At 31.5% G+C, this 21,333-nt stretch overlaps 1 protein-coding gene and 1 long non-coding RNA gene across 2 annotated transcripts; one reads left to right on the top strand and one right to left on the bottom strand.

Annotated features, from left to right (window-relative positions):
- Nucleotides 1-682: 682 nt before the first annotated feature.
- LOC134725598 (uncharacterized) lies at nucleotides 683-5,683 on the bottom strand. Its single transcript, XR_010108572.1, has 3 exons — nucleotides 5,567-5,683; nucleotides 3,255-3,346; nucleotides 683-1,068 (listed from the first exon to the last, which is right to left on the bottom strand). It is a non-coding gene; the product is annotated as an uncharacterized LOC134725598 (long non-coding RNA).
- A 40-nt stretch (nucleotides 5,684-5,723) lies between these two features.
- LOC134725597 (uncharacterized) lies at nucleotides 5,724-19,897 on the top strand. Its single transcript, XM_063589544.1, has 9 exons — nucleotides 5,724-5,906; nucleotides 10,958-11,264; nucleotides 11,701-11,858; nucleotides 12,849-12,973; nucleotides 13,420-13,522; nucleotides 14,422-14,514; nucleotides 15,332-15,463; nucleotides 16,270-16,486; nucleotides 18,403-19,897. The coding sequence occupies exons 1-9, from the start codon at nucleotides 5,724-5,726 to the stop codon at nucleotides 18,873-18,875; spliced, it is 1,791 nt and encodes a 596-aa protein (XP_063445614.1). The 3' UTR covers nucleotides 18,876-19,897.
- Nucleotides 19,898-21,333: the final 1,436 nt, after the last annotated feature.

A 21,333-nucleotide genomic window follows, 5' to 3' on the forward strand; every position in this document is an offset into this window, starting at 1 on the left:
TGTCTTGTTTCGTTGTTCACTTTGGAATTGATTTGGATATGTTTATTTGTGAGTTATCCTGATATGTACTACACTAACAGTCCAGAGTTACGGCTCAACTTTCTTATATAATCATTACAGGTTCAAGAACAATAAGCAGGAAGTTCTGCATCTCAATATTAACCATTAGTCTGTCACTGGTATATATTAGAACCAAGAGACAACACCTTAATCAAAATGGTTTGACAAGGTCGGGGATAAAACCGTTTTGTTCTTTTTTTAAATAATGCATTTCTGACAAGAAAATGTCTATATGAAACCAAGTATAGTACAATACAAATCCTTGATGAAACAAAGTTTGAGAATTTTCCTTTCCAAAATCTTGTACTGAAAACTAATTTGTAGTGTTTTCTGTGTACATTTTTTCCTTTCAGCTGTGCAATAATTGCAAAATTAGGTGTAACAAATCTGACAGTATACTGTGATCTCATCTATGCATGTCCACAATTATTCATAAAATAATTAAAAATGTTGAACAGTAAAGATTCAGTATGTGTATAACGGAAATTTGTTATCCAATGTTGTTGATCATGTTGATAATATTGTTATTTTTGGTTTAAAAAAAAAGAAGTATGTAAAATTGTTAAAAAAAATATGGATGACAATATGACTGGAGAGCTGTAGGCTAATAAAGTGTGCAATGTATCTGTAATAAAATTTTATTTACTATTCATCAGTTTAATGTTGATGTTCTTCCTGTTTGCACATTTTAATTTCTAATATTTTTTTTTAATCTTAATTTCATAAAAGAATCACTCCAAATGTCTCTTTATAAGACAGTTCTCACAAAGGCTGGTTGTCTTTTCCTGTTTGTCCTGCAAGTTGAATGGTACAAATAGGAATCATGATGATATCTTGCTGCTTTTTGTAGACTTTGTACGATTGAGGTTCGTTCACATAACCACAAATATATTTTTTTTTTAAATTTTGTACAACCATAATACTGTTTCATTCCATAAAAAGCAGGTCTCAAAATCTGATTGATTTGATGTGTTCATGCCTCCGGGATGATTTTTTCCAACGTACCACCTGTAAGATTATATTTATTCAATGAAAGTACATGGTTAATACATAAAACAAATCTTTCTTTTTCAATGTTCAATGAAATCCTATAAAACAAGGACAATAGTTTGTGCAACACACACCTACATTTATATGTGTAATATTTTAATCTTAATAGTAAAAAAAATAATATTTGACATTTGAACTCCTGTGTATTGTTATCTCATTGGTAATCATACCACAACTCCTTTTATATGGTAGTGGGCTACTGAAAAGAGGGAAGGTTATATAAAATAAAATAAAATTGCCCACACTGAAATATCTGTCTTGCTTAACGGGTAATCTAATGGGCTAAGAAGTTTAACATGTTCAAAATTAGTCTGTTTATATATTATGTAATATACTTCATTAAAAAAAATATGTACGTAAACACTGATATAATAGAACTATACTTTTCAACCATCAATTTTTTTAATAATAAATCTTCACCCTAGCCACACAAACACATACAGACATAGCAGATGCCTAACAAAATTCAAGAAATTCGTTTTTCTTTATTTCTTCTTCTGTAATATCCCTATTACCTGCTTAGGAATTTTGAATAATTGGCCATTAAACACAAATTTGAGAGTACTCAAAATTACTGGAAGCCAGTTGATTGATAATGAATGATTTTTTTACATCCAGTGTCAAATATTTATTCAAGTTCAGGACAGTTGATTTTTTTTTACAATAAATACAACTTGGAGCTTTGTCCTGTAATAGGTGTCATTCAGGATGAAGGTTCTGGAAATTTAATTTGAAATGCCATGCATTGGAACATAAATGAGGAATTATTGGATAGGAGCAGAAAGTTTGCCTTTCAGTAGACCAACTACGAACTTCTCAAAGAGTTGCATTCTCTCTACTACTAGGCATCGGATTAAAAGTCCCCATTCTGAGCAGACATGACTGGGTATTTATACATCCTGTACAGTCAAACGGATGACCAACATAGGCAAGTGGGGTGAAGACAAAGATTTAAATGGAAAGCTAGTTGAAAACTAACAACAACTTATTAAAAAAACTCATGTGTCTAAGTTGAGGTTTGTTCCAGTTTTTGTTGATAGAAGTGAAATGATCTGAACCAAAGTTCTAGTTTATAGTTTCTATATAAGGTAAAAACATTCAATTCTATCCAATATTCCATTCACTAAGGACGAGAGAGTCAGGCTAGTGTACACATGACATTCGATAATTAAAGAGTTTTGACAACTTCACCGGCTTTCATCTACAGATAATGTTGTTTATTATTATTTTTTAATGAAAAAAATATTTGTTAAAAAATTATGTGTAGGCACGTGACTGAAGTGCCTAACGACCGCTACGCCCCTGGACAGTATTGGAGAAATTTACCTAATCGCAAAAACTTAGTGCTGATAAATTAACCATGAAATGGAGGTCTATGGTATATTTTTTTCGTTTCAAGCTTTGCACATCAGCAAAAGAAAGTCTAAAACACCAGATACATTAAAATTTTACTTATATTGTTATAGAAACTGACCTAATCACATAACTTATTGTATAGCCATCACTTTTGGAATGAGGGTATTATATAAAACGTGTTTTGAATTTTAATTACCACAAGAAAGTTTGTGAGGGGTTCTATTGAACCCTGTGTTTTGCATGTGATTGCTGCTGTCAGTGTTTTTAAAGTGAAGTATTTTGAACCATTTACCAGTAAATGACAGAATATTTTAAGAGAAATTCAAACTTTTTCTGTTAATGCTATTAAATGGTCTAAAGATAAGATAATGTCCAAGTTTCAAAGCAATCCATGAAGGTTTACGAAATTATTTTGTAAGATGGGACGTATACGTACGCGCAAAATAACTTAAATTTGGAAAAATCTTCAACACACGTGGTACCATTTGCTATTGTTACTAAGAATGAATCAAGTATAGCAATCGAATACGACGCCGTGCGAGCATGCAAAGCATACGGGAAGTGAAAATAGAATTAGATCGAAAACGTAAGATGGTAAAAAAAAAACCAATACGAGACGATATATTATACACATAACTTTTGAAATATGTTCAAAGTAAAGTTGTTACAAGTTTAATTGATACTCTACGCAATTGATTGTTTAAACCCGTTTTGATATTAAAAAGAACCAATTTATATTGGTATGCGAAAAATCAGTATGTAGCACAATAATTCAAATATACATGTACCTGTTTTATGATATCAAAGTCTGAGATATCGTCTTTTCTTCCGAAATGTCCGATGCCTTCTTCATTTTCTTCTAACTGCACGAGAAGGAACTCTGGAACAGTGATGATATATTATTAATGATTCATCTTCAATATGATAGCCACAAATAATCAAGAAGAAATAAAATTAATGAAGAGTGTTTAAAACAATCTGCTAGAAGAAATGCTGGTTCATTTGATAATACTAACTTAATAGAGAATTCGTATCGGAGGTGTTCAACATTTTTGAAATTGAACATTTTGTTCCCGTTCGCTGAGGATAATCGAGGAAAGTTAGACATTGCTTTTGCAGCAGTCACATAGAAAGTCACAATAAAACTTAGGCGATCTTAGGCAGTCAGCCTTCAGAATAATTTCTGTCGGTACACTTCTTCTTCTTCTTGTCTCCGTTATAAGGAACACCTGAGTTATAAATGGCGTGTATAGGATGACATTTGGAGCCTGTATCGGTACAGATTTATGTAAACCCACTATTTATTTCTAGTTTGAGGATAAAATCCAATTTGATCAAGTGTTCTATTTAACGATGTGCTAGACATATATGTTTTTTTGGTGAAAACTTTATATATTTTATATACGTCTTCATGTTCCATTCTACATCATAACTTTATCTTCCTCCTCTAAAAGGAGCTCCGCTTTGAAAGCGTAGTCTATTAATATTTTGTTTGTGCCCTTTAACCGTACCCAAGGAGCACTGTAATAATAAAAAAAATGGTACACAGTATATTTTCATAAACGTGTATACATGTATTTCTATAAAAGTAAAATCAATAATTCACCACTGATGCACACAGCAATTATAATATTTCATAAGCCACTGATACACGAATGTAAAGTCGATTACATATGTTACTCGTTTGAAGATATAAAATATAAAATATAATTTTGTTTATGCTTTTAGATTATCTAGAAATTATGAAAACCTGGCAAAAATATATACCCAATTTCCGATTGCTAGATGTGCATCCTGGTAACATGCAATTCAGTAGATAAATTTTAACCTCGTTTACCGGTCATGCATGATTCGCTTGTTTAGAACTGTAGACCCTGTCTTACGCCATTATATTGCCGTAATAAAAATAATTTATTTTTTCTTTACAATTTTTTCAATGAATATAAAATTTTCACCTATAAATGTTCGTGAAATCTACTCAAAGCGTTTTGAGGTACTGTCCGAAAACTGGAAATTCCACTTTATTCAATGAGTCCGAACATTTCAAATAAATGTAAAATTAAAACTATGTCTTTAAATCGAAATGGGAGTTGTGTGTGTTTGTGTTGAGAGGGGTGCACAACATCAACAAAGTGGCACTTTTAAGTTCAAGGCCGAAAATTGAAAAATACCTTAGTTTTCTTTAATAAAATCCTTACGATCTATAGAAAGTAAAATCTTTTTTTTTTTAATTTAACTCCAATGTAAGAAAACAAATAATTATATATGTTCCGTCCGAGTTATTACATGCCGACTTGAAATTCATAAAACACAAAATTACTTTTGCATTCCGATAAGAAAGAGCACAATGGAACTGAAAGATACATTTGTAGAGAGAAACAGATATAATTAAATAGAGATAGATATAGGAAGATGTGGTGTGAGTGCCAATGAGACAACTCTCCATCCAACTGAATAACAATTTAAAAATAAGTAAACCATTATAGGTCAATGTACGGCCTTCAACATGGAGCCTTGGCTCACACCGAACAACAAGCTATAAAGCCCCCCCCCTCCCCCCAAAAAACAAAAATCAGAGATGTCTGTTTTTCTTATGGAAATTTAGAGTCAACCTTTCGAATTTTTATAATATCACCCCAATTCTTTCGTTAAAATTATCATGGGACCATCATTTGAAATTTGTATGGCATAACTCAAATTTATCACACACAAAGTTTAAAACTCCGGCACTCGCATGTATATAAAATAAAAAGCCTAAAAAAGAGGGAATGTAACTTTAAAACTGTAACAGTACCGGTCTATATGAATGAAGCTACCTACAAACTTAAGCTGGTCAACCATTTCATCTATAGCACTGAAGTGTAGCGATAAGTTAACACAACGGGGGTCCATTTTAGGCTATACACTAAAAGAAAATACATTTGCTTAGTCCCGACTCGGGTTCCGGTTCCGTCAGCAGTGTTTCGAAGCAACTTGTACTTTACCTATTCAGATAGATCTATATCTGTACTTCAAATAGTATGTACACAGTGTGGTGAATATTTAAATAACATGTTTATAAAGCTACAGAACAGTAAAAGAAAATGAAACAACGTCTTACCCGTAAGTGTTACAGTTACTCATCCATTCTTCTAAACCAAGGCTACACAATCTCAGATCAAATTTAAATCTCTCCAACGTCAACATTTTTCGCGGAACGTTTGAATCGACGAATCAACGTTGATATCTATTGTTGACGTTTCAAACTGATTCGCCCCATGAAACGTCATACGGATACTTTCAAAATGGAGAGCACATCGCAAAATTCACCAACTTGGAATCTAACTGTGGAAAACAGCAAACTCTATCTTTGTATTAAGGAAAAGAAAGCTGTTGATGACAACGGAGAAGCCCTAGTTGTGGAACAAATAGGCCATGGTAGATCTTCTAAGGAAATATGGGTAAGATATATCTAGAAGCTTGATATTTTATATCCTACAATAGTTATATATATATCAGTTAAATGATGACATTATTCCATGCTGATTTGAGATATTGTAAGCAATTGATTCTTGAAATTTTTTTGTTATGGATCATGGACTTGTTGTTTCCGTAAATTTTACCTCTTTTTTTTTACTTCACCTTTTCATTTTGAAAAAAAATATTTGTGTATCTTGAAGTATGACAAGTATAAGTTTGGATAAACTCAGTTGAAAAACCGTAGCATACTTCCATTTACATAACAATAAAAAATTAAGAAACAATGTTTACATAAAACTTTTTTAAATTATGATGCTTTTGTGCTACGGAAATTTATGTTATTGTGAAATAAAACTGAGAGGTCACTACGACAAGTTTTTAGTGAGCGACACTATTTAAAATCGTACTTCTTCGTGTCTTTTATACATCACTTTAGCAAATGCAAATGAATAAATGGAAAACTATATTGTTGTTTTACTTGCAATTTGATAAAAAAAAAAAAAGGCCTTGAAAAGCAGTTTTGGTCGGAGGTAAAAATTATTGAAATATTTTACAATCTTATTAAAATAAGTTATCATGACTTGCTCCTCGATTTTTCAGTATATGTCGCCGTGTGAGCAAGTGATGAGAACTTAGCATTTTATATTAAAATCGTTTTTGTTAGCAAATCCTTAAGAAAACCTCTAATATGATAAGTGTTACTATCCCTGGATTTCAATAACAGCTTTTTACGTTTATACTGTATTTGAAAAGAAAAGTGACCGGTCCAAATGAGATTTTGTAACGTGACATTGTTTTCTAATTGGCAACCACACGACTTCTCCTTAGTTTAAATGTATGCAAATTTCAAAAATCAGATGATGAGGGGGGAATTGGACCTTTAACGGGACACCGGGACCGAGGAATTCTTTTTTGGAATTTCAATGTCGAATTTTAAATTTATTTAAATTCGGGACCTCGGGATGTCATGTTTTTATATACGGAATTTCGGGATCATGACCCCTCCTACCTCTCCACAGATGTTTTTAAATACGAAGGAAAACATCAGAATTCTTGTTTGAAAAAAACGTGCAGTCCTTCTTATTGAGCAAATTGAATATTCGTAACACCCGCGGTTACAAATGAATTAATCTTGTGTGATTTTTTTAAAAAACTTTATAATATATTTTATAATAAACATAAGAGGGTTGGGATCCCACTAACATGTTTAACCCCGCCACACTATTTATGTTTGTGCCTGTCCCAAGTCAGGAGCCTGTAATTCAGTGGTTGTCGTTTGTTTATGTGTTACATATTTGTTTTTCGTTATTTTTTTTACATAAATAAGGCCATTAGTTTGCTCGCTTGAATTGTTTTACATTGTCTTATCGTTGCCTTTTATAGCTGACTATATGCGGTATGGGCTTTGCTCATTGTTGTAGGCCGTACGGTGACCTATAATTGTTAATATTTGTGTCATTTGGTCTTGTGTGAATAGTTGTCTCATTGGCAATCATACCACATCTTCTTTCTTATATAAAAAGTTAGAAGTTGTTAATTTCGTGAAATTTGAAGTTAATATTTTTTTATACTCCTCATACAAATGCGGCACGGGACATTTTTATTTGGACACTTGCGCTACAAATCATAAACCATTTGCGCTTTTTAAAAAACAAATGCATAGTGTTGTAAGTGTGAAATCTCATTAATTTTCGCTACCCACATAAACCGTATATATTATAGTCATGAAAGCAAATGAAAACATCCGATGTCGAGATCGGAAAAATAGAAACAAAAACTTTCCGACATTTTAGTAAGCGACATTATTCTAGAGTGAATGAAACACAATACTTTAGTAGTAAAATATGTTAACACTTTAATTCAGTTTCTGATTTTGCAATGTTCGTTTTGTCAGTATAAATAGTTATAAATAGTTCGTGAAAAAAATCTATAAGGTTGCATCTTTCCTATTTCCCATGACATATATTTGTATCACGTTGTCGTCGTCGTCAGCATCGTCCAAAGACATCTATACTGATTGACTTTAGAAACGCAACACTTGATTATTTTGGTGTTATTTTTGAATGAATGTGTCACCGTCAAAAGCGATGACTGCCAGCTGTTACAAACGCCAAAATGATTGTCAGAAAGGTCAACAAATTCTGTCTAACATGTATTTGGTTCTGTTTTACACCTTCTGATTTTGCATTTGTTTAACCCATTACTGATTGGTTTTGGCAATTATAAGGTTGGCACTTGAGGGCTTAAAAGTTTTCCTTCATTCGATTCTTTTGGCAATTCAGTTGATGGGAAACATTTATGGCATGAATCTGTACTCTATGGTACTCGACAATTCGCAGTTGACGTTGCGGCCGTTTACATGTCTGGTCAAATTCTGTTGACGTTTCATTGTCACTACACCTTGATCTGTTCATTGATGGCCACCAACAAATCTTGTCTACTTGTATTGTTGTCGGAAGGACAGCAAGACAAGTTTCTGAAGTCATACAGTATGGTTTTTGCTTTCATGTTTGCAGTATTCTTAAGGGCTAATTCAGATTTTTATTTCTCAGTCTTAGCAAAATGGAGTTAGTTTTAGTTACCCACGGCCGTTTAAGCACAGTGAATAGGGGCAAAAATTAAACTTTGTTTGATTTCATAAAAAAATCCGAATATGCCGAATCTATTTTACTGTTTGTTTATATTTTTATACGACCTTGCTATTGGTTTCACATTGGCGTCGTCGTCGTCCGAAGACATTTGTTATCGCACTATCACTGTGCTTAAACGGCTGTGGGTAACTTAAGTTACCCACAGCTAAAGATGGAGCCGCCTGGCTTCGATAAGGAAGTTTACTTCTATATAATTACAATACCATGAATACAAAAGAAATGTTCAGTAATTAAAAAGTTATATCAATCTTTAAGGGAAGCTCTGCAATGTAAAACGTGGTTACATACTATAACACAAACGATTTTCCAAAACAATTATGATGTCCGTAACTTAATTGAAAACAACTTGTCCGTAACTTTTTTCCTTCTACCGATAGTGATGTCCGTAACTTTACCATGATGTCCGTAACTTTCAAAGAATCTTTTTTCGTGGAAGAAATTATTTTAAAAATGGATAAATAACAAAAATACCGAACTTATAGGAATATTCAAAAAGGGAAGTCCATATTCCTGACTTGGTACAGGCATTTTCTTAAGTAGAAAATTGTACGGCAAAATTAATGTATCTTACATTCTTCTGTCCTTATAGATCGTGAACTGCTTAAGTTTAGATGAAAAATCAGGACATGCAAGTTAAAAATCTCACCATTTCCAACTGTAGAAATTACTAAAATCTTTAAAACTATTCACTTAAAGTGAACATATGAAAATCAAATTCAAATGGCAATCCTTAGCAGAAATACATAGATGAATCCTCCAAACCTCTAAAGAAGATATGTATGATTTGATACCCGATCTTATTGAATTTCTGAGGTCAATGAAACTTTTAGAAGATTTTAAATCTACCTTTATTGCTATATTAAACTGACATCTGTTCAACAATAAAGCCTTCCATCTACTCTTTAGATATTGGCATTTTCACAGTCAACAACACATAACACTAGATATAGTGAAGAGACCAAACTTGTTTGGCTAACAATTCAGAAATTATTTAAAGCAAAGGGTATCAATGTTTTTCCTCGGCTACAAAGACAATGGAGTCATCAGTGAACAATCTAAAAAGCTAAAAGAATGAAAGATTAATTTCGCCGTAACGTCAGATCCCGTTTACGGGAATAATTTAAAAAAAAATTAACGGAAAATCCGTGACACTCTGGTTTGCTTTTTTATAGCTGTGGTCTTTTTTCTCTAGTTTATTTTGAAGCATATCGTTATTGTACAAATCTATGTAATAATTAAGAGGTTTGATATATAGTGTTTGTTGTCCTTAAACTGTTGAAATTATTAATCTTACAATTTTTAAATAAAAGTTACCCACATCCGAAAATAAAGTTACGGACAGTCTGATTATTTTTGACTTATGAGTTACGGACATCTTATGCATTTTTTAAAAAGTTGGCCTTGCGTTTAAGTGAAATAAAAATTAACACATTTGTTGTGATGGTAAGTGATTTCTTTATTCAATAGTCCTATCAATATTAACATAAATCATGAATAACGTTCCAAAAAGTAGATTTCGTATCAACTATCATCTCAATGAGTTTAGAGTCCGCCATCTTGGGCCGTGGGTAACTTAAGTTACCCACGGACGTTTAAGCACAGTGACTATAACTTAAGTATAATTAAATAGAAATCTATGAAATTTTGACACAAGGTTTACGACCACAAAAGGAAGGTTGGGATTGATTTTGGGAGTTTTGGTTTCAACAGGTTAGGAAAAATGGACCCAAAAAGGGCCCAAATAAGCATTATTCTTGGTTTTCGCACAACAACTTTAGTATAAGTAAATAGAAATCAATGAAATTCAAACACAAGGTTTATGACCACAAAGGAAGGTTGGGATTGATTTTGGGAGTTGAGGTTCAACAGTTTAGGAATAAGGGGCCAAAATAAACATTTTTCTTGGTTTTCGTACCATAACTTTAGTATAGGTAAATAGAAATCTATTAAATTTAAACACAACTTGAAGGTTTATGACCATAGAAAGAAGATTTGTATTGCTTTTGGGGGTTTTGGTCCCAACAGTTTAGGAATAAGGGGCCCGATTTCATAAATAAAAAGAAAATTTCCTCAAACATCTTTTTGAGAGGATTAACATTAAACAGCATAGTGAATTGCTCAAAGGCCAAAAAAAAATAAGTTCATTAGACCACATTCATTCTGTGTCAGAAACCTATGTTGTGTCACAATCACAATCCAAATTTAGAGCTGAATCCAGCTTGAATGTAGTCTCTATACTTGCCCAACCGTTCAGGGTTTAACCTCTGTGGTTGTATAAAGCTGCGTCCTGCTGGGCATCTGGTTTCTTTTTGGTCTCATTTTTCAAACTTCATTACAACAAAAGTATTAATTGTATTTATTTATTTTTATTTTTCCTTCAGATAAAATTTGAAAATGCCAAAGTAGGGAGAAACCTACCAGTTATCACTTTTAAAACAACTAGCCCTTTCAATAGTGAAAAAAACTTGGATGGAACTTATATTTGTGTGGCAGATTTAATAACAAATGTCATGCAAATATGTCCTTGGGTGACCCTATATAAGAGAAAAAGATCAAATGGCAGTTCGGATAAGGACAACAGCAACAAGAAGAAGAAGAGAGAACAAATACCAGTGGACCTGGATATTAGCAATGTCGAATATGACATGGGAAATTTAAATCCTGTCATGTTTAAAGAACATTTCATAGGTATAGAATAATTTTAATTATATTTTGTATACTGTCAGTGGACAAAAGTGAGTTCCCACTCCATAAAATTCCTATCACAATTTAACCAAATAACTACACAACTGATTTATATGAAATAAATACCATTAGATGAACACAATAAAAGTTTGAAGTTTTATTGCTAATTTGGCCCTGATATTATTGGGGTCCATTTTAAGTTGCTGACAAGGTTACACACAAAGAATAAATATTTTTGGAAAAGTTTGCTAACAAACAACCTAAATTTTCTACCATGTTGTTTATCCAATAAACAACTGCTTTTTTCTGTTCTTGAAATATTCGACTTTGAGCATTCCTGATGAAGGTAAATAACAAAAATTGTATTGGACAAACGAAATTTCTAAAGTGGTCATACTAATTTGTGTTTTGAAAATCACGGATCAATTTATTTATACAGGTCAGTTTGAAGTCAATGTGCTTACACTGACAGAACCACCCAAGGAGTACATGGCAAGGAGAGTCAATAACGAATGGGTACAGATAATAAAAGACAAAATTCTACAGCAACCACATCTGATTTCAACTATTTTGCCTGTTTTGGTTGATCCATGTCAGGTAAAGTTTATACTTAATAAATTTTAAATGCTCTTTCAAATAAGATAAACAAAGGATTGTGACAATAATAACCAGTAATAAGTGTTTTTTTTTTGTGTTTTTTTTTTATTACTTAAGATTTTTAAAATGCATGAAGTGACCAAAGACATACATGTAGAACATCTGTTATCCCCGGCTTACTATATATCTAGGATTTTGATTGGTTAAAGGACGTCGTTACAAAACCCATAGCCCCTGGGTGTTGCTAACCCATATCCCCGGACGTTGCTAACCATTATCCAGGGGAACTTCACGCAAGTTTTCCTTAGTTTCTTGATTGTTCCTTGTGAAATATTGAATTCTGTAGATTATTCATGATTTTTGTAATTAAATGTTTAATTCATTAACGATTTTGTCCTATTATGTCGATTATTTACACTTATTTCATTAAATGCATCACTTGACTGCCACATTTTCAAGGAATGGGACTGCTGACCTAAATATGCAAATGACCCACGTTGAGGTTACACCATCTATGACGTAACTCTCACAACATTGAGCGCCAAATTTGACTCAATCCAGTTTCTCTGTCTCCGTATTAAAAACGTCTTATATTTGACTATCTGTAGGGTTCTACCAAAGGTAGTACCCTACACCCGGTAAAAAATATGTAAAATTTCCATATTTTAATAAAACTTTTTTAGATAATGAAAAAAACGTTGTTTTCACGTTACACTTTGTACCCGAAATTTCCATAAAACTCGCACGATTTGAACTAAGACCGGGGATAAATTCGTTATCTACGTTCATATCCGTAGATATGGATATTTTAACACCCTTCAGTACCCTTTACAATTTTGTTAATTACAAATTTAGGTGTGACCAATTACTTATTTGTATATGTACAATTTTGTTTTTGACATATTAAAACTTTTGTAAAGAATTTCCATATCAAAGTATGTCAATTTGTGAAATTTGTTTATGCTATTTAAAAATTTAATCTCAATTCAGGTGAAAGAAGTACAGGAATTCAAGTGTGAAAGTATATCAAGCTATACCTTGTGGACCATTGGGGGAAACCATCTCAGAAGTGCTTTACAAGAAATAGCTAAAGAAGCTACATTAAATGATTTAAGGTAAGAATTTAAAAAAAATGATATTGTATGACCATTAATACATGCACATTGAGTAGTCTCTTATGATTCATTTGCCAAAAGAATGTTATTGAATTGACTTCTAATAAATGCATGCACATCTATTCATTTTTTTGCACGAAAATCAGCACATATTCATAGCTTAAGTAATCAAAATAAACAAAAGAGTAAATTAAGATAGAAGCCTTACTCAATTAAGGGCATACAATACAGTTTTGAACCAGTATTTACAAGATGATGAAAATTTGTATATATTATAGGCTATTTTTAGCCAATTAATATAAGCTAGGTTGCAATGCCGTATGCATACTTCTTTTCTTGAGACATTTTTTTTTATAACAATTGTATATTTGTTTCTCTTATTGCAATGTATCATTATCATTTGTATTATATTTAATAAAAAATGGTGTTGGCACTTTTTTTTGTAGGAATGTCCACATACGACTCTATTGTGGACTTAAAGAAGAGCAAGCCTTGCAGTTGGGAAATTTACACAATGGTTCACAACAAGCTCTAAAACCAACATTCCAGGTATGTCTGACAAAAGAGAAGAATGATTTATGAATTGTTTTTTTTAAAGTAGATCACAAGTATATATTTTTTGAGACAGAATGTTTTTCATAATTTGCCAAAATGAAGATTTTATTATGCTCTTTTCAAAAATTTAATAAAAAGTATTGGTCACCATGCTATTATTTTGCGTGGGGCACTGTCTTCCTGCGGATAAGTGTTCCAGTGTACTAGCACTCTAAAGTCCTGCAACTACGGTAGGCTAGCACAAAGCAGTCAAAATTTACATACACCCTTTGGTTTTTTATTTATTTTATTTTATTTCACTTTTCTTTTTTCTAGTACATACAAAACATCCCACTAAATATTTTTGCAAAACTCACATACACAAATTTAGGCTTATTGTGGTTTATATATAATATTTGGCATATAAATTCACATAAAAACAGTCATGGTCTTTCGACTTTGAAACTTTTGCTTAGTTTACATGTATAATTTGTGATTATATCAGTTTATCATGAACTGGCTATGTCATAAAAGTCAATGATATTTGGTATTTAATACTTATTGGCATTTGCAAGTATAGCTTTCATGAATATTATGTAGCCCACCCTCTCTTCATGGTTCAATGATTTTGAAACTTTTACAAAGTTTACAAGTTAATGGTTGTGGTTTTTTTTTAAGGGAACTACTTATTATAAGTCAATGATATTTGGTATGCAGTTGTTTTGACATTGACACATCCCTTTTACATGGATATTGTTTAGCCATGTACCTCAGTTATGTTTCATTGACTTTCAATTTTTACCCAATGTAAAAGTATTGCTGTTTTAATTTCAACATTTGCATAATCCAAATTACAAAAAAAACAAGAAATATCTCTGTGATAACAATTTTTAATCTTTTTATAAATATTTTAGGACTGTGTAAATCAAGCTCTTAAATTTAAACTAAGGAGTCCGGAGAGTGTGTCAACACAGGTTACACAGATGCTGAGAGATGTTGAGATGAGGGTTTGTATACTTTACTGATTATTATAGATGTTCAATTTTAATTTAAGAGAGAGCCGTGGTGTAGTGGTTAGTGCATCGGACTACTAACACAAAGGTTCCTGGTTCGATTCCCGTTCGGGATGAAAATTTCAGGAACTCAATTTTCGGCTCTCCCTCGACACCATTTGCGAGTATGGTCTTGAGAAAACAATAATAACCCGTCGGAAGGGGACGATAAATGGCTGACCCGTGTTAAGAGAGAGACATATCTCTTGCACGTTAAAGACACCCTTGTTGATTTCGAAAAAGAGAAGGCTAATGCCGCTACAAGGCAGAACTCGCACCAACAAAGTGGAAAGGGATTAATATAAGTTGCAAAACTTGTTTCCAAATCCACTATCAATAAATATGATTAAACTAATTTTAATTCTCCACATTGATGTATTTTAAAGAATTCTAAATGCCTCTAAAGTATAATTTGATTTAAAATTATTTGTAAACTATTGTTGATGCATCTTAATTTGAAACTTTAAAAATCAAGCTTATACCAGTCGTCTTACATCAACAATGAAATTATTGTTTAGGTACTACATTTTAATTATTGGTATTTTATTCCAATCTGGTTTTTTTTTACCATTACCATTTTACATCTAACAAAAAAGGGAGAATTATATATGAAATCACCTAAAACAGCATAAACAGACAGTACAATTCCAAACCATATTCAACCTATTGTTTACATGAATATACAACTTGTAAGAACATATTTTACATCAACCTGAAATTTAATTCTTAAGTTGCAAGTACATGTACAATATCCTTTCAAAATTAATTTCAGGATGTGCCCAAAGAAAGTGTTGGCACAATATGCAGTATTTTGAAATATTCTGAAGAAAACTTGAAAATGGTCCAAAAAATATTCACCCAATTTGCACAGAAGTCAGGTTCAATGAAGAGCATACCACAGACTGTAAGTAAAACTTTCTTGCAATATTTTCTTTTTAAACTATATCTTAATAAACAGCTGTGCTGTGGGTGCATGATACGCCTGTCACATTTTCAAGGAATAAAATTCAATCACTTGTCAATGTTATATTAGAAATTTATGAAAATCAAAAGGGAGCTTACATTAATGGGGACGAAGTCCCCAATAACTGTAGAAAATTCAATAAAAAAAAAATCGGGAAAAATTTCCCTAATTTTTCTTTGTACTAATGAACTCAAAATCGTTCAATTTTTTTTATGTCATGTTTGAAATCCCGGACCTGCGCAGAAATCTAAACTGTACTTCCTTTTTCCGGTCTTGTATTGTATGAACCTTTAAGGAAAATATATATTTATCAGTCTACCGGTAGTATAAAATTGGAAGGAATGCAATACCAATTTCATTTTTAATAATTCTTTGATATGAAAAAAACGTTACATCAAGATAGCGTTTCTTTGTTTACATTGCATATGACGTCATAGTTAAATAACGTCACAAATAAAATCCCTAACAACAGAATTAAAATCGGAAACATTACGGGATTTCCGTTTCTTTGTTTTAACAAATATTTAAGTTACAAAAAAATAATTCATACAGACTTCGTCCCCATTTTCAGGTAATGCCTGCCTCATATTAGATAAAAACAATTCACTAAAGTTTCAAAAGAATTGCTGAAAGCATTTCTGAGTCAATACTTTTACACCCAAATAAAATTACAAAAAGAAGAATTCATTTCTTAAAATTTTAGATCCATTCATCTATTTATAAATATGTTTTAAATTTTCTTTCAGTTGTTTAGAGAGCTGCAAGGCATTACTGATGCAAACAGGACTTCATTTCTAACCCACAGTTATAACCATGGATTACAAAAAGGGGCAGTGGAGGTTAAAAATGCCAAAAAAAGAAACAAACTGCAACAGTGCTTTATGATGATAGCTGGTATCAATGACCTTGATATATGCAAAAGGCTGTACCCAGATGGTATAAGCGGAATAGAAAAGTATTTAGGTATGGACACCATGTAATTCTAGAAATCTTTTGTCCAAAAAACTATATTTAATTGTTCCACCCTTTTAAAAAAACAAAACAAAAATTAAGTGACTATAAATTAATGTATGAAAAACAACCATCAATGACAAACTCTTAAATATATGCTCCTGAATTAATATAAACACATTAATAATGAGCAATGTTTAATGCTCAACCCTTCCCACTGTCATTATGTCAGAAATAGTGAAACAGATAGTACAGAAGATGAGAAGTATCAAATAACAAAATCTGTTTAAAGGGACTGCTACTGAAAACTAGTTTAAAGCCAATTTCAAGGACTGATACTTAAAACTAGTTTAATAGTCCAGTCAATCTAGCATAAATTTGACCCCAACCCGAAAGTAATTAGAACAGAAGATTTTTAAGTTTTAGTCTTTAGCATAATACCCCAAATATACACAGAAAAAAGTCCCATAAAATGTAACTGGAGAAAAACTAAAAAAAATCACTATTTAAAATTCCTATGGAGATTTGCATTGAAAAGGGAGATAACTCTTGCAAAAAAGGCAGAAATTTCAATAAAAATTGATACAAAATTATAACTTTACCACTTCTATTCATCAGAATGATTTGGTTCTTGATTTTTTAGCGGTCTTTAGAGTATAGCAAACAACTCTAAAGGTGTTTTCATATATATTTTATCAAGCTATAATCTAGATTTCATAATTCATGTAATTCATTAGTTGACCATTTATTGAATTTTTCAACATGTCAAGGTAAAGAATCTCAAATTTAATAAAAGTTATTAAGCATGTATTCCTCTTTTTGTGGTTTAAAGTTTCTTTAGATAAGTAAGTTGCTGAAAAAATATAATATTCAGATGTAAATAATACCAAATTTTCACATTATTTTTTCGAAATCGTTACAAAGCTTCAAATTTACAATTTCTTAAATGAAAAATGCAAGAAAAAATAAAACTACCCATAACACATTTCGGTTTAGTACATTTCATGAGCAGATGATTATATAATTTAGTAAAATACAAACTTATAACCCCATCAAAGTATCATACTTTACATAAATTTCAAGAAAAACATAAAATAACTGACAAAAAAAAAAAGAATCATTTTTGCAAGAGTTATCTCCCCTTCCAATGTTTAAATTAAAAATGTTGATTTTGTGTTTTCCTCAAGTTGGATTTTATGGGACTTTTTTCTGTGTATATAAAGGGCATAATGCTATAGATTAGAACTAAAACATTTTCTGCTGCAATTAGTTTGAGGTTAAATCTTATAGTTTGACTGGATTATAAGGGCATATGATACAGTTACAGGGGAGGTAATGCATTGCTAACTTGAATTGTTATTTTTGCAACGTCAAACTATGACTTATCGGGAAAAGATTCAGTTTTCCATTGATGTTTATCATTCAAACTCATTTGACTTGTAAATGTGTTACTGGACCTCTCTTTTTAAAATGCAATTTGGTTTGATTACATGGATACAGCAAAAAGTGATGATTTTTTTCTACAATTGTAATTATTTGATGAGTATGAGTTATTTGAAAAGAAAAAAATTTGCACAAACTTAAAGGACACTGAAATAAAACAAAATTTTGAAATAATTTAATAAAAAAAATATTGTTTTTTTCTTTTATTTAAACAAAAAAGTTATCTATTTCTGTCGGATGGAAAAGGTATATATCCACAATTCAGAATTTTGAGCAAATATATAAAATTTCTACCTCATATTTCTCAAAAAGTAACACATGAAGGTCGATTTTTTATTGCATATTTGATTTAGTCATGCATAAAATAGCCTATATGTCAAATTATATACTCTTTCTATAAGTTTATATATTTATATATTTAGCTACAAGTTTACAACCAAAGAAATTAATGTAATAATAATTTGGATTTTTTTTAATCTTTTCAGAACTTGAAATGCCTGGTGCACATATACCGCACATATTCATCGAGTATTGCAAGAAAGCAGTGGACAGCGGGGACATAGAAGTAGGCCCAAAGGATTTCCAACCAGTTATCAAGTTCAACATAAAAATTGGAAATATAGATATTTCGAATCTGGAGTCGGTGAAAGCTGTAACAAACAAATTAAATCAAAAATGTTTACAAGAATTGATTAAAAATGAAATGAAAATAAAAATAGACTTAAAGAATTTAAGTGAAAATGAGCACACTGCAGAGGATATTTGCTATGAAATTGAAAATGATAATGATAATTTAAATTGTAGTACATGTAATGATAGTTTCAGAGTAGATGATTCTGGTCTTCCTGAATCTCTTGACATTTCAGAACTTCAGGATACTGACACTTCTATAAGTTCTATCACTGAGAGTAATTTGGAAACGCAGCCACCATGTAACCAATCCCAAGACTTGTTTTGAATATAAAAGTATATAGTGAATTTTGCTTTTTTGAGAGATATTCAGAATCCTCTGGTTTTGTTCACGTAGTGTCACTAACAGATTTTCCCACTGACCCCTACTTTTCTTTCATGGTATCAGTACATATATTTTGACAAGCCATACCTGAAAATGCTATAAAATCCTTTTTATTTTTTCATTACTTTTGAAAGAAAAAGGATACCAATGTAAAATGTATGAAAAGTCGAGAGGAATTATTTCCTGCCCAATTTTCAATGGCTTACATCTAGCAAACAAACACATGGACCTTCATTTTTTTTTGCTGTTAGGTTACTTTATATATCATGTATATAAATAGTATCAATGTAAAACAGTCTTTAAAAAAGAGAGTAAGGAACATCCTTCAGAGTATTATACATGTATTTCCTTTCAAAAAAAATAAAATTTGCCTCATATATATGCACAAACTGCTACATTTGAAGACGAAGGTATGGAACATTTTTTGTTGATGTTAAATATAAAAATTAGATGGTTTTTAAATGATACCTCTACCACTGCACCAACAGAAATTTTATATCCTGATATTGGTCAATTGTTAGATGATTTGTATCTGTCACTAGACCGTCAGTCAGTCCTACAGTTCATTTGTGTCTATTTTTTTCTTAATATATTTAAATATTTAAAGTAGTTTTGATTTGGAAGAAAACAAAATGAGGTGGGATGAAATAAACTAGGGTTCTAGGTCCCAATGTTATGTTTAAATATTGCTTCAGGTTGGCAGATCACTTTTTTTCAAATTTTACAAATTTATTTTTAATAAAAGAATCAAGGTCTTTTTAGATGGGATTTTATGTAACTCGATCATTAAACCAAGAAAGCTGTCAGTTCAATAAGACCACATTGGAGCCATCTTCAAATTTCTAATGTTCTTAATTGCATTATGGTTATCCAGGAACTTTGTGTTTTGCAGAAAAAAATGTATCTTTATTGTTATGCTTTGTATATCATGTATATGTGTAAAATTAAAATATATTTGTTTCTTATCAGTGTCAGTTACTGATTTAGAATCATAGCAATAAATTACTATATTAATAACGTTTAACTCTTTGTGTTTGTTTTATTGCAATTAAAGTTGCTAGCAGTTACAAGTAGTTTGACGATTGAAATGATGATGTAAATACTGTGTAACCTGCCTTATCCTGAATATTCCAACATTCTGCTGAAACCAACACATTGATCATATGCCTATCCTTGTAGAAAAAAACCCTGAGTTTTCAAACACCCTGTTTAATCCCACAATTTTGTGTGGCCCCCCATTGTGTATACCCAGGTTTCACTGTACTAGTTGGCTACTTTAACAGATACCTTTATCAATTAAAGTGAGTGTAGATCTAGCACCGAAACCATATGCAATTTTTGCTCTGTCCAGTAATTTTAACCATGATTCAAGTGTTAGTTGAGACAATAACAACAATTAGTACTAGCAATTATTATCTATTTATTTCATCAGAAAAAATAATCAATATATAGAATTCAATCATTACTCCTGGTATAAGCTATACCTGTATATATATATAGCTAGTTGAAACAACATCAACATAAAAAGTCCCATTTCATGTTTGATAAAAAATGGACATACCACTCAACCTTATCAGTTATTGTTTCCTTCACTCTCAAAGATTCCATTCTGCATACACCAACAAACAAGTAAAAAACATATGGTATAAACTGAAAGACAGTGGTGTGACCATACATACATGATCACAGTGGTGTGACCATACATACATGATCACAGTGATGTGACCATACATACATGATCACAGTGGTGTGACCATACATACATGATCACAGTGGTGTGACCATACATACATAATCACAAAGGTGTGACCATACATACATGATCACAGTGGTGTGACCATATATACATGATCACAGTGGTGTGACCATACATACATGATCACAGTGGTGTGACCATACATGCATGATCACAGTGGTGTGACCATACATACATGATCACAGTGGTGTGACCATACATACATGATCACAGTGGTGTGACCATACATGCATGATCACAGTGGTATGACCATACATTCATGATCACAGTGGTGTGACCATACATACATGATCACCGGGTGTTATCATACATATAACCATGTTTTCTGTTCTATGGTCCTGTTGTTGTCTCCTTGACACATTCACCATTTCCATCCTCAATTTCATACAAGGTCTTTTTTCAGAAGAAAACTAATGACAACACTAGAGTAACATCCCATGGTCTAAAACTTTCCATTTTCTAGAATTCTTAATAAACTCTTAATCTAAATAATTCTCTGTTATCTGTTCATAAATATATCAGTGACACTCATCGTTTTGTTTAAAACTTACCTATTTTTTGTTTCATTTATTTTTATTTTTTATTTTTCTTCTTCTCCGCTTAAACATTAATTCATTTTATCCACTAAGCAAGCTTAGTGTCTCT

Source organism: Mytilus trossulus, chromosome 7, assembly GCF_036588685.1.
Source record: "Mytilus trossulus isolate FHL-02 chromosome 7, PNRI_Mtr1.1.1.hap1, whole genome shotgun sequence".
NCBI classification, from domain to species: domain Eukaryota; kingdom Metazoa; phylum Mollusca; class Bivalvia; order Mytilida; family Mytilidae; genus Mytilus; species Mytilus trossulus.

What these genes read in the sequence shown, in the direction of transcription:
- LOC134725597 (XM_063589544.1), top strand. Translation starts at nt 5,724, where the DNA reads ATGAAACGTCATACGGATACTTTCAAAATGGAGAGCACATCGCAAAAT. An exon ending in GATCTTCTAAGGAAATATGG is followed by an intron (nt 5,907 to 10,957) that starts GTAAGATATATC and finishes TTTTTCCTTCAG; the next exon opens with ATAAAATTTGAAAATGCCAA. An exon ending in TTTTGGTTGATCCATGTCAG is followed by an intron (nt 11,859 to 12,848) that starts GTAAAGTTTATA and finishes ATCTCAATTCAG; the next exon opens with GTGAAAGAAGTACAGGAATT.